The 13,787-nt window shown below is 28.3% G+C and overlaps 2 protein-coding genes across 8 annotated transcripts in view; one reads left to right on the top strand and one right to left on the bottom strand.

Moving 5' to 3' along the window:
- LOC105200182 overlaps positions 1-13,787 on the bottom strand; it is a 112,490-nt gene that overhangs the window by 78,876 nt on the left and 19,827 nt on the right. The gene's annotated exons all lie outside the window — the stretch shown is intronic.
- LOC105206064 (synaptotagmin-1) overlaps positions 4,826-13,787 on the top strand; it is a 46,122-nt gene continuing 37,160 nt past the window's right edge. Inside the window, exons 1-4 of one of the 7 annotated variants that reach the window (XM_011175596.3) lie at positions 4,826-5,113; positions 7,127-7,300; positions 7,556-7,710; positions 10,043-10,162. In XM_011175596.3, the coding sequence (XP_011173898.1) occupies positions 7,569-7,710; positions 10,043-10,162 (262 nt within the window). In that variant the 5' untranslated portion in view covers positions 4,826-5,113; positions 7,127-7,300; positions 7,556-7,568. The other 6 variants (XM_026138076.2, XM_011175599.3, XM_039456986.1 and 3 more) reach the window with 6 other exon arrangements.

The raw sequence follows: 13,787 nt of genomic DNA, 5'->3' as shown, positions 1-13,787 counted from the left end.
GAATAATTAACTGCTCATCTTCTACGTTCAATCCGATGGTTGCATATGCAAGAGAATCTTTCTTTTTTCATGTATCCGTTTCAGGATTCGGTGGATCTGCTATAACGGTTTCCCATGCACCTTCCTTTGTCAAGAGTAATTGCATCTTGAACTTCCATACGAAATAGTTCGTATTATTTAGTTTGGTTATGGCGTACTTTGTATCCACGGTGCACATTTTTCTGCTGTCTTATTTCAAGACTGGGCCCATAACCTGTTAGAATTGGCAACGCAATGCAAATATCTCGTGTGTGAAATAAACAAGCCCTATAAATTACGAGTTACAATTACAGATTTATTAAAAATAAGAAAAAAACATGTCACCGTTGTACAATAGAAAAAGGAACGGAAGTAAAGTGAGTTGACCACAGAATAGAATAAATGAGAGAAGGAGGATCATGTGTGTAAATTATATCATGAGAACTGAATTTAATATTTTTACTGTACTACCAACCTCTCAAACTAAAACTTTACCATTAAAAATCTAAATAACATAGAGAGGTTACTCATACAAAATGTCTGAAATAATTGCAATATCTAACAGTAATGATATGAAACATTATTTCATATAAATGGAAATGTAATTATGTGTCAAAGAATTTCGTGTTCTTATCAACACATTTTTCATTAAGTATTGCCGATTTGTATGACATACATTTATTTTTTCTCTGAAATTGGCTGTCTTGTGAATCATTGACATCTCGTGAATTTTGACAGTTTACTATAATTATTTTTAATATCCCGTAATATTTGTATATAATCATGACATATATGTATAATGCATGTACTAATTTATATTTAAATATGATTTAATCAATAAAGCATTTCACATCATCATAATTACTTTAATGTAATAATGTTTTCCGAGACGAGATCGAGATCAATCAAAATCTTGTCTCTTCTTGAAAAAGTGAAACACAATTGGGGACTCTTTTTTAAAAAATAATCTTGTCAATACAAAAGTGAGAAATCATAAGATAAACCGGGGTTAATTGAGGGGTAAATTAAATACATGTGAACATCTCATTAACTGTAGCACATTAACTGTATGAATATATTGATGTTCATTTCAAAAAACGCGAAAATAGAGATCGATGACTGCGATGCTGCATATGTTAGTCTGCGCTCAACCGTCAACAAGTAAACATTATATTTTCGGTTTTTTCGGCGGTAAAAGTAAAGGTATCAGGTGATTACTTAATATATAATAAATAAAAATCTAATTTTAATTTGAATTAAAGTTTCGATGAAATTGTCTTATTAAAATTGTCTTATTTTCTTTCAATTTGGAATCTAATTTTGGGGATTTGTTTATGCAAAAAATACTATTACTAAATTAAGAGTTGTTCGTTTATCGTCTCGGTCTAGAGCCTCGCCCCAGACTTAGAGCACTTTCACACAGACGGGAGAGTATCGTTAAGAGATTGACCAGATTGAGTTTTAAAAACACTGCACATTTATTCACACAGTAACGAAACAATGAACAGTACGCCATCCGCGTGAGCGCTACAAGTGTCGCTGTGTTAGATTTATAAGAAATCTATTGTCGTTACAATTCTGACTTTACTTGCGAGTCGCGTGTATCCGTCAAGACGGTCCCCAAACGAGAGAGCCATCAAATCCAGCGAAATACGCAAAAAGTCGCCCCATTCCGCTTCCTCGTCACGCCATTCACTCCCAGCTCTTTAATCCACCGAACATGACGGCGGAACCGGGGAAGAAGATAGAGCTATAAATGTAAAGGACCGATAATACGGTACAAATATTCGAACTTCAAATGCAAACCAATCTATTAGATTAACGGATAAGAGTAAAAAATTATATTATACTGTGCCTTTTATTCTATTTTGTCATTCTTTGCTTATGAAAAATACGGAACTCTCGTTCGTCTGGCAGTGCTCGGGCAAAAATATTTTTTTGCTGTATCTCTGTTGTTTATTTGCAAAAGCGGTTTGTGAAAATATATCAGAGAAATTTATCTGTAAATTGGCAGAGAAATAGCAGAGTATTAGCAAAGAAATCGATGAGAATATGCAGACAAAATTGCAAAAAAAGTATTAATTTTGTAGACAATATTATAAAAAAATTAGAAAAGACGTTTCTACGCCTTTTTTCTGTAAAATCCATTTGCAGAAAAATTGAAGAGAAATTAAAGGCACAACTACAGAGAAATACAGATAAATTTGTAAAGAATATTGTACAGAAATTTCTTGCTCTTTTTTTTGCAAGACCTGTCTGCAAAAAAACCTGAGAAGAAAGTAATTACAAATTATTAGTGCAATCATAAAATAAATGCAGAGAAAAAAAAGGAACTGCAGGGATATTTAAAAAGAAAGAAGTTCGCCCATTTTTATAGCTGGCCATCCGCGTCTAGTTATCAATCATATATAATTTTATAGATAATAATTGTATCATTAAGGAAAATATAGATTTATATCCTCAAACCCCCGGTGAAAGTAGTTCTCCTCATGGTGTCATTTTATTCGTTTAACGGCTTATCATCAGAGTTGTCTAATGCAACACATATTACGTTCTTTTACAATATAGACACGGTATTCTGTTTTATTAACATGCTTGGACTCTATTCAAGCTTCGAATCTCAACATTTTTTACAAACTTTGCAAAGCTCCATGGTGTGAAAAAAAATTGCACGCAAATGCGGTTTACAGCATTCGAAAGCGCAAATCTTTATCTTCAATTTGCGTGCTTGTTAAGCATTGTACAATTTTTATTTACCAATATTTAATACTGAAGCAAAAATGGTTTCCTTTTTCCAATGTTGAAAAATTCGATGAATAAAAATTGTACAACATTCAACAAATACGCAAATTAAAGATAAAGATTTACGCTTTCGAATGCTGTAAACTGCATTTGTGTGCGATTTTTAATTCACGTCAAATAAACTCGCAAAATTTGTAACTTTAGCCGCATCTTTATTTATATCCGTATAGCTCCGTAAAAGATCAATATACGTCAAAGTCGATATTAAAAGTACATGAAAACATTAAGATGTAAAATGCGTTTTGAAACGTTTGATTTATCATTTTTGTTGATTTATCATGTTTCACTCTCTTTGAGAGAGTAACTGTAGGTGATCCATTTTGCTGTTAAATATTCACTTAATCTTTGCTAAAGTCGATATTTAAACTTCGTAAAAAAAATTGTAAAACTATTTTCTTGGGCTCATTTTAAAAGAAGAAGCCTTTTGATCATTTTAATTGATTTTACTTGAAGATTTTTTTATACTAAGAAATGAAGTAAGAAATTTGAGAAAGATTTAAAAAAATCAAATATTTTCCAAATTTAAACAAATTTAGGAAGTTGCAAATATTTTGCTATTCAAATTAACATAAAATTGAAAATTAAAAAACTTTGTAAAAAAATTTATTAATTAAAAAAATAATCCATGATATATTTGATGTTTTATTGCATTATAAAAAATTTTTTATTTTTAAAAATCCTTCATGAATTTCTTCCTTTATTTCATAGTGTAAGAGAACTTTTTTCTCTTCGAGAAAAATCAACTTATAATCAAAAGGTTTCGCTCTTTAAAATAAGCTCTTTAAAATAAGATCATTTTACACTTTTTTTTACGAAATTCAAATATTGACTTCAGCAAACATTAAGTGAGCGTTCAACAGCAAAATTTAAGTATCATCTACAGTTACTCTCCAAAAGAGAGTGTAACATGATAAATCAACAAAAATGATTAATCAAATGATTCAAAACGCATTTTACAGTTTAATGTTTCTACATATTTTTAATATCGACTTTTAAAACATATAAAAAAAGCCATTTTTGTTTTAATATTGAATAGCTTGGTGAATAAAAATCATATGTTAAGTACGCAAATTAAAGATAAAAATTCGCGTTTTGGAATGTTGTAAACCTCATTTGCGTACAATTTTTATTTCACGCTGTGGAGCTTTGCAAAGTTTGTAAAAAGTTTTGTGATTTAGCGTATCCCTATTTGAATTCACGTAACTTCATAAACAATCTGTAAATTGTTTAATAAATTATCAATCTCTAAACTAGATATTTCGAGCTTTAAAATATTTTTTTAACATTTTTTTTACGATTGTTTATGACAAAGTTACATTCTCTTGAATTTCGCCTATGGGGAGTCAGAATAAGTGATACTTTAACTTTGCTGCCGAGTGTATAATTATATTCAACTCTAAAAAGAAAATCGCAAACGAAAAATGCTTACTCGTATTGTTATACTTGAAGGAAGATCATGTTGCTACTCACAACTTTACAATGCTCTCTCTTGAACTAAGTTTTTTCAATTATAAACTATTGAAAAATAATAAAATAAAAGTAAGTAATTAAAAAAAGGTAATTAGTATATTTACATTCACAAATTGTATAATACTGATTATTATACATATAATTCAATATTTTAACAACAATCTTAAATCTCGTATTTTTCTTTTAAAAAATCAATAAAAAAGTTTTGAATTAAAACAATAAATTTTAAAATTATTTATTATGTTTTTTAGAAACTGCATTAAAAAACAAATTTTGAAATTTTCTTTTATATTTCATCCACTATTCAAATATGTATTTTAAAAATCGGCTTTAACAGTTAAATAACGAACTACTGCTATAGAGAATTAAGAACTATTTTTACAGCAAATAAAAAAGATTCAGTAATTATCTGTTGAATTCTTGATATTACAATTGCAAATGGTATAGTCGTAAGTCTCTAATCAAAGTAGCCAACACAGCGTATTACACACCTACTCGTGAACTATCTGCACGATAGTCGGAGACATAGAACTTCCTAAGGAGAACGCCTATCGTCGTCTCGACGTCACATACGCATTTTATCATTTGTTCACTTGACAGAGGACGTAGACGGCTACGTACGGAGCTCTTACGTTGGTGCTTACGAAGTAGAATAGAACGTTTGATGTGTACAGTCGCGAATTTGCGAATATAACAAACGGCGAAACTGCGAATTCATCTATCGTCACCATGGGATTGCAATGATCAAGCGAATGACGTGCGGATACTCGCGAAAGAAAGTAATTGACAATCGAATCCAGACAGTTCCTCATAGGTGACGTTCGTAAGTGACGTTAATCGAGCATCTCTTTTTAATGAATTATGGATGGAGATTACTCGATATAACAATAATCTAGAAATATTAACGTTATAAAGTCAACAATGTATCGCAATCTTGATATTTGATGCCGACGGGATTTTAAAAGGCAGATGTGATCAATCTCGCGGATCATATTAAATATTCTGGATAATGCTCAATATGTTAACATTTATCGTTATCGTTAAAATTAACGTTCACGTATAATGTGAGATTGCACGTAATATGAGATATGCAGGACGGTGCGCGAATGTCAGCGCTTGTTATTAAGCATATGTTCCAACAGTCTCAGTCGCAGTTGCGAATGTTATCGCCGATCCCAGCACACCGTGGCTACACTTCCGCGCATAAAACTCGTTATTTCATTGTGTTACTTTTACGTAACTGGTGTGCATAATAAATCCTTGATGCATGTGATAATCAGTGCGAAAGACGCTATAATTATTTTGCATTATTTTCAAGCAAAGTTAAACTTAAAGTGAATTTAATGGCAAAATTAAATATAATATCTTTTTGGGTGTCTCTCAAGGAAAATATTTTTTATATCTCACTCGAATTTTAACCAAACTTGGCACAAATATTCATCATCACTAAGGATGGATACATATTATATGTAAAATATTTCGTCCGAAATCCCATAGGATATAAAACAGAAGTTTTTGTATGAAAAGTAATACAAATGCACAAAATGTAATACTGTTTAAAAATTTATTGAAGAAATCAGAGTAATTATGTATAAATATAATTATGAAGAGATTAAATTACTATTAAGCGATCAAAGTAGAATGTGCGATGAGTGAAAAAAAACTAATATTAATAAAATTTTCACTACTACAAATACTACTCCAAGTATCTATTTCGAATGTGAAATTATAATCGAGTGTTATTAATATTGACCTGAATAAAAAAATATATGGACAAAATTTTCTCATAAAATTTACTTTGAAAATTATGATAGTCATAAGACAGTTTGTTTCAAAGAATTTTATGTGATTTTCTTTAATGTTTTATAACTTTCTTTGCAAATTACATAGTTTAAACATTAGTGAGTATAATATTGCTAATATTAAATTATTATACATATTTGTAGCTTTTTAAAACTATTTTGTTTCTATTTTGTTTTCTACTTAAAGAATTTGATTTCAACTAATTTTACATAAAAATAAAGAAATGTAAGAACTATAGCTTTTTACTTCTTCCATTATCGAAACAGATTATTTTTCTTTACTAGTATTAACATAGTGAAATGTGTAATTTCCGAGGAATAAGCGGGTGTCATTTTAGAAAACCTATGTCAAGATCGATGATTCTCTAATTATCTAATTTAAATATTTAAATAATTTCATGATGATACTCTTAAATGTTGCCCTCTTATAATTTTGATCTCTTTTCTTGACTTTCTATTTCTTTAATTTATTGAATTTTTGACGAAATATAGTGCGTTTATTTTTGGTGATGATAAACGTTTGCGCTAAGATTGATTAAAATTTGAGTGAGATAAAAAAGACTTTTCTTATTAAATGTTAGTTACCGGAAAAAACCCAGACTTAAAGATTTCTTTAAGATATGTTATGATAAAAATGTCTTAAAGATATCTTTTATATATTTAACATGATATTTTGAAGACACGTTTTGAAGATACTTTTAAAACATATTTTATTATAACTTACATATATATATATTTTTTTTGAAAAATCATAACATGCTTTAAGACACCTTTAAGGCGTTTTTAAAACGCCTTTTATATTCCTATTGTGGATATAATACTATCTAGAAAATATATGACTCAAAATCGAAAAATTTGTGATATACAATAATGCCTTTTGCTATTTGTACTACGAAAAAATACAGTTGTCTTGGAATATTCTGTACTTTGTTTCGGATCTTTACTTTTCTGATCAGCTATTCAATAGGAAGAATTTATGAATAGATGTTCTAATATGTTTCTGTATCATTGAGCGTTACCGTTCGTTTTACCAGCTTTGGTTCGGACGTGGTCGAGAATTATTGGTGACACAAGTGTTTCCTATCCGGCGTGTCAGTGTGTATACAATAAAGCGGCTTATTTTTCATGTCTCTATGTCGTAAGAGACACGTCGATAGCAAGTGTGCAACGAATATGAGACGTGAGTGTTTCGTCGTGAATGTTTCAACGTGAGTAACATTCGACATGATGTAATTTTCATTATGAATGTTTTCCTGCTAATTACGTTACATTACTTGACACTCTTTAGATAAATCGGGATTAAACATCAAGCATTTTTATTTTAAACTAACTAAAACACACAGGTCTGTGTTACGCGAGTTTTCCTTGAGTTATCGGTTATCTCTACGATCCATCGTGTTATAGTTATGGATTTATCCGTAACCATGCTTCGATTTAAAAGTAACTTTAAATTCGAATTCCAGTGAATTTCAGTGAATGTCGCATGAAGGTTTCTTGGGCCCGTGGGGCCTACCAATCGTAATTGTGATAGGCGTAGGAATTATCTTGATTGCGTTGCTCCTGTTTGTTTGCTTCCTCACGCCTGGCTGCATTGGTTATGAATGCTTCAAGAAAAAAAGTAAGCTCATCGATCACTCTTATTCATTCTTCTTGTATATTAAATATGTTTAATTATTGGTGCACAAAAACAGTTTCCTAGATCAATAGTAATGTCTAAGAATAGAATTAGCATCGTTAAATGTGACGCCAATCAAGGATATTGTAGAGTTATTAGTGCAAGGTACTTGGCACATATATACAGAAACACGTGACACTTCCTCCCTTCTCTTTCCTTTTTCTTCTTTTTTCCCTTCTTTTACCTCTCTCTTTTATATTTTGCTTTCCAGTCACGTACGCATATTCTCAAATGCGCATGTGCTTCGTACGTAAATGAAAAATATATCAATGTAATGCAAAATGATTATCTTCGTGAAATTAGTTTCAAAATTACAAAAAAATTATTAGAATTCTAGATAGCTTTTTTTAATTGAAACTTATAATACTTATATCATTAACATTTTCGGCACTAAAACAAAAATATTGGAAAAGTTCTTGAAATTTTTAAAATTTATGTATCGAAATTAATTACTTAGAAAGATTAAAGACTTTTTTTGAAAATATTCTATTTAGAGTTATAAGTAACTTTTTCGTGAGTTTTAATAATTATGTTTATGACACAAGATGACACAAAACAAAAAATGAAAACGTTTTGAACACTTTTAACTTCTAGATCAAAATGTTCTATTATAGAAAAAATAATATTCGTTAAAAATAGTATTTATTACATTAAATATTTTTTAAAATATCATTTAAAAAATGTTTATTTTTTAAAAAATATTTATATAAAAAACGTGATTAAGGTAATATTTTTCACAACAAAGTATTCACTTTTTTCAGAATAAGGAGATATTAGAGGTACAAATTAGCATCGATATTGTTAAATTGATTTTCAATTTAATTAGTTTCAATTTCAAGAACAGTGTTTGAAACCGAAAGTAATAACGCGCAGTTCGATATGAATTTGAAACATATAAAATATTATTATTAGCAACAAGATCTTGCTATGTTTGTTTTGGCTCATTTATTTAATTTGTTACATTATTTAATTTTTTGCGAATCGGGTAAAAAAGTCAACATAATGAATCAAGTGAGGTATTTCAATCCATCTACATTATATACTGTACCATATGTATATTAATTTAGTACGATAGTAATTTCATTGTTATAACATTGCTTCTTAAGATATAATAATAAAACAAAATAATAGAAAAAAACATTGTAATTTTTTAAAACAAGAAAATAAAAAGTAAAATGTTATAGGAGTTTAAATTTTGCTGGACTATGTTACATTCCATCTAGTTTGCCAAATATTAAAGAACATATTACACTCATTACAAAGGTATTAATATTTATTTTAAATAAAATAAATTTACATAAAAAATTGTATTTACGTTTTACTTTTATAAAACAATATATTTTTATAATTTGTTTATTCTATTTGTTATTTTTTATTATTATGTTAATCTTTGAATAAATAATCTTTGAATTAAAAAAATAATAAATAATTGTAATTCTTTCATAAGTATTTTAAGTATACAGGATTATTTATGCGAAATTCCAATACAATTAATAGCTTGGTTATTCTTTAAATAAATACATTTTGTTTATTACAATTAATTTTTACATCACAACAAAGCTTTAATAAATCATTTGAATACTTAAAGCATTTATATTTAGAAAATTTAGATATTTGTCATTATTTCTTAATACATTTTCCACATGGAATACATTTCTGCTTCTTATTAAAATAATTTATAATCCAGAAAATTTATTGCCAATTTTTTTTTTATTATTTTAAAATGCAATTTAGAACAATCTATAATTTTTTCGTTAGCTTTTTATTATTACAAAAATAGATATAATGGATTGTCAAATTTCAAGTATAAATTTCTTTACAATAGCTTTAAGTGAATTACGCCATTGCATTATGTCGCATGACATACATATGCACTTGTGGTTGTTTCTTTCGTTGCAACGTTATATAATTAGACACGTCAACTAGCTAACACACAATATACCATAACCTTCCAGTTGTCATGAACGCCCATTGTATTTTCCCTATACATATTCTTCGCGAATTTTTCACACTATACATTTCTATTACGTTTATGCGCGTCGCATTATAGAATCATCTTACGATAGCCATGTAACTTTTGTATTACAATTCAACGATCGCTTATTTAATATGCAAAATTATGCAAGAAGAATATTTAAATCGTGTTAAAATATCAAAATATATTATCTTTTAAATTATATGTCAGAAAAGAAATTTGTGTCAGGCGAAAGACGCATGGAGCGTTAAATTGTTCTCTACAAGAAAAACGGATATGACATTGAACTATTTTCCACAGACAAGGAGGACAAGAGTGTATCGCTAAGAACGGAGAGCCAGGCAAAAGACAACTTAAAATTAAATGACATCAGCTATAGATCTTGGAGACTTGGCAGTTTATACGAAAATGATAATAATGGTACGTATTTTCACTGTATTTAGATTAAACTTTAGAAGAATTTTTAAATTATCAATTAATCCTATTTCTGATTGAAATATTTTATTGAAATTATAATAAATAACATTGATATATCCTGAATCGCATACAAAAATATCTTATTGCAACCGATTGTTACCAATCAAAGGTTCGTAAAGGTTTGCAAAAACGGAGAAAGTATGTTTCATCGAAGCAGTTCGGTTGTTACTATAAAGCGCCACAACTACATTCTTATCAACTTATCATGTATTTCTTATCATATATATGTTTCTGCAATGTTATTGTGGCAACGTTGAAATGTCCATTTTTAGAAATACTACAATATAAGACTACAGTAATGTAAGCGTGCAATGTATTTGTTACAATAAAACGTATTACTACATATGCCGAACGCTTCAAATTTAATAGATAAACATCCAAGGGTAATAAAAAAAAAAACTTATTACAATTGTATAGTTCACAATTTGTTGGTTTCAAAACTCTTTCATGAATATCTTTATATATTCTCAAAGTTTATCCACTAAAATATCCTACAGAAATTTATTATTAAATTTTTATATAGAAATGAAAACTATTATGCAATTACTGTTCTGTTATGTAATTAACATCGTTGCTTTTTTTATTTGTATTTAGATATGTAAATACTAATATTATTAATATATATATATATATAGACTTTATATTGAGTAAAAATATACACACGTAGACACAAATATCTTCTAATACGGAACATATCGAAACATACTATATGCGCGTGTATAATTTAGTTTTAACCCAAGTGGTTGTGTTTAATTTTAATAAGTTTCAATGGAATATATAACATTTAAAATAAAAGAATTAAAGAGGAAACAGTAGAAAATAAGAAAATTTTATTAAAATAAAAAATTTTTAATGCACAAAAATATGGCGCTGCTAGATAGGAAAAGATATCACCACTTGGATTTTATTAAAAAAATAAAGATTATTAAAAATTGTTTATTTCAATAAAATTTTCTCATTTCTGTTAAAATATTAATTATTTAAGTTAAATTATAAAACAAAATTTTAATATATTATTTATTTTCAATTAAATACCACTTGGATTAGAAGATTTTCAATAACAATAGAGAGATAGTAGCAATTAAATTTTGTATAAAAATTATTTAATTTTTCTCATTGTATTTCCTATCTAGCAGCGCTATGTTTTTGTACATTAAAAACTTTTTATTTCAATAAAATTTTTTCATTTTAAACTGTTTCCTTTTTAATTCTTTTATATTAAATGTTATATATTCTATTGATATTTATTAAAATTACATACAACCATTTGGGTTAAAACTGAAAGATTTTTTAATGGAAATACAAAAATAGTACACTTTGATTACTTACAAAATTTTTTTGAAAAATGCATTTAGGTTGAATTAAATTACACAATTTTAAGATATTATTTATTTAATGAAATACCACTTGGGTTGGAATAAAATTTTTCAATGAGAATTAATAATGCTATCACTTAAATTTTTAAAATAGGAAGATTTTTCAATGGCAATACAGAGATAGTACCACTTAGGTTTTATATAATAATTAAAGATACTATCAGTTGAGTTACGATAGGAATATTTTTCAATAAAAATACAAATACTATACCACTTAGGTTTTGTAGAAAAAGTATATTCTCTTTATAATAGGTGCACTTTAAAGATTTTATAGATTTTTTTTGAAGAAACGCATATTATTTTTATTAGATTACACAATTTCAAGATATTTATTTTAAGTAAATACCACTTAGGTTTAAATAAGAGATTTTGTAGAAAATATTAATACACATTATTTTGATTAAAAAAATAAAGATTTTTAGGCGCACGCACACATAGGCGTTTTTTTTTTGTAGTAATTTTGTACTGATGTTACATGTTTTGAAGTGTTAAGCACATACATAATTCTTTGTAATAAAAGTTATGATTATAACTTACAAGTAAAATTATAAAGGATTTATATATATATATATATACATACATACATACATACATACATACATACATACATACATACATACATACATACATACATACATACATACATACATACACACATACACACACACATGCACACATGCACACATGCACACATGCACACATGCACACATGCACACATGCATACACGCACACATGCATACACGCACACACATGCACAAACGCACACACATGCACACACACACGCGCGCGCGCGCGCACACACACACACACACACACACACACACACACACACACACACACACACACACACACGCACACGCACACGCACCCGCGCACGCACACGCACACGCACATGCACACGCACACGCACACGCACACGCACACGCACACACACATAGAGGAGGAGAAGGTTTTGGCAGATTCCAGACTCAAAGTAATGAAATATTTATTATTTAGAACAACAAAAAGTACTCGAGTGAAATAAACATTTTATTCTCATTTAGTTTATTTTGATATCTTTGTAAATAGAATTTATAAAAAATAAAATAAATTAGGTGGGCCTTATTTGCCTCGGGTACCTTATAATTATCTTACAAGGGAAAGACCAGGTGACTCACCCTGGGATTTTGACCCCAATTTTTTTAATTATTCTGGAGACGAAAAAGTTTCCGTCTCCCGGCGTTTGATTAAATAGGCCTTAGTTTCAGAGTAATAAATTTGTGAAAACTGGCCATATCCGAAGCGCGTCATATGAGCCTTTTCGGTAACCGTACTTTCAACCAGTGCAGTTGGCTCCCACATATATGTTCTAAGGTAGGCTCCGTGAGTTAGGTGCTTGCTTTATAATCGTTAGATCCAGGTTCGCTCCCGGAGGTGAGCAATATTTTTTTTGAAAGTTTTTATTTATTTTTATTTATTTTGATGGTGTTGATATAACACGTAAATTTTTTAAATAGAAAATTTAATTTAATACCACATTCTAAATATTAAATTTTATTTTAAAGGAATTTTAATTCAATTATATTTGAAATAACAAATAAGTAATAATAATAATATATGTTATTTGTAATAGATAACATAAAGGCAATGTATCTAAATTTTCAAACTGTTTAAATTTAAAATTTAATTGAAAATAATACTAACAGTATTTTAAATTTCTATTTAAGTTTTGAAAATAATTAATCGTAGAAGAAGAAAAATAAATAAACATGTGAATATAAATGTGAATATTTTTATTACAAAATTTAATTATTTGCGAAATGATGCGGAACGTTTTACTTGGATGATAAACATCATAAAACAAATTTGAAGCATATAAATTTTCTAGAGCTTGTACAATGAATAAAAGAAGGTGTAACGCATACACATTTATTTTTCCGTAAGTCTGGGAGAAAATATATTTCGTTGACGTTTCGAAACACACTTCTTTCAGGAATTAATTTCGATGCAAATCAAGCATACTTGATTATATCTGTAAAAGTCCCCGTTGATAAATGTGAATGAATTAAAAAATGAAACTTTATTGCGTCTTCTCGCAAAGAAAGCTGCCGATTTTGTTTAAAAGAATTTTAGATTCTTTGGATGAAGTTTTTCACTTGTCGAAAAAAATACACATGAAAGCATTTAGGCTTTATAACCAAATACATACCTGC

Source organism: Solenopsis invicta, chromosome 14 (genome assembly GCF_016802725.1).
Source record: "Solenopsis invicta isolate M01_SB chromosome 14, UNIL_Sinv_3.0, whole genome shotgun sequence".
In the NCBI taxonomy this organism is placed as follows: Eukaryota; Metazoa; Arthropoda; class Insecta; order Hymenoptera; family Formicidae; genus Solenopsis; species Solenopsis invicta.
This window is presented reverse-complemented; position numbering and strand designations above follow the sequence as displayed.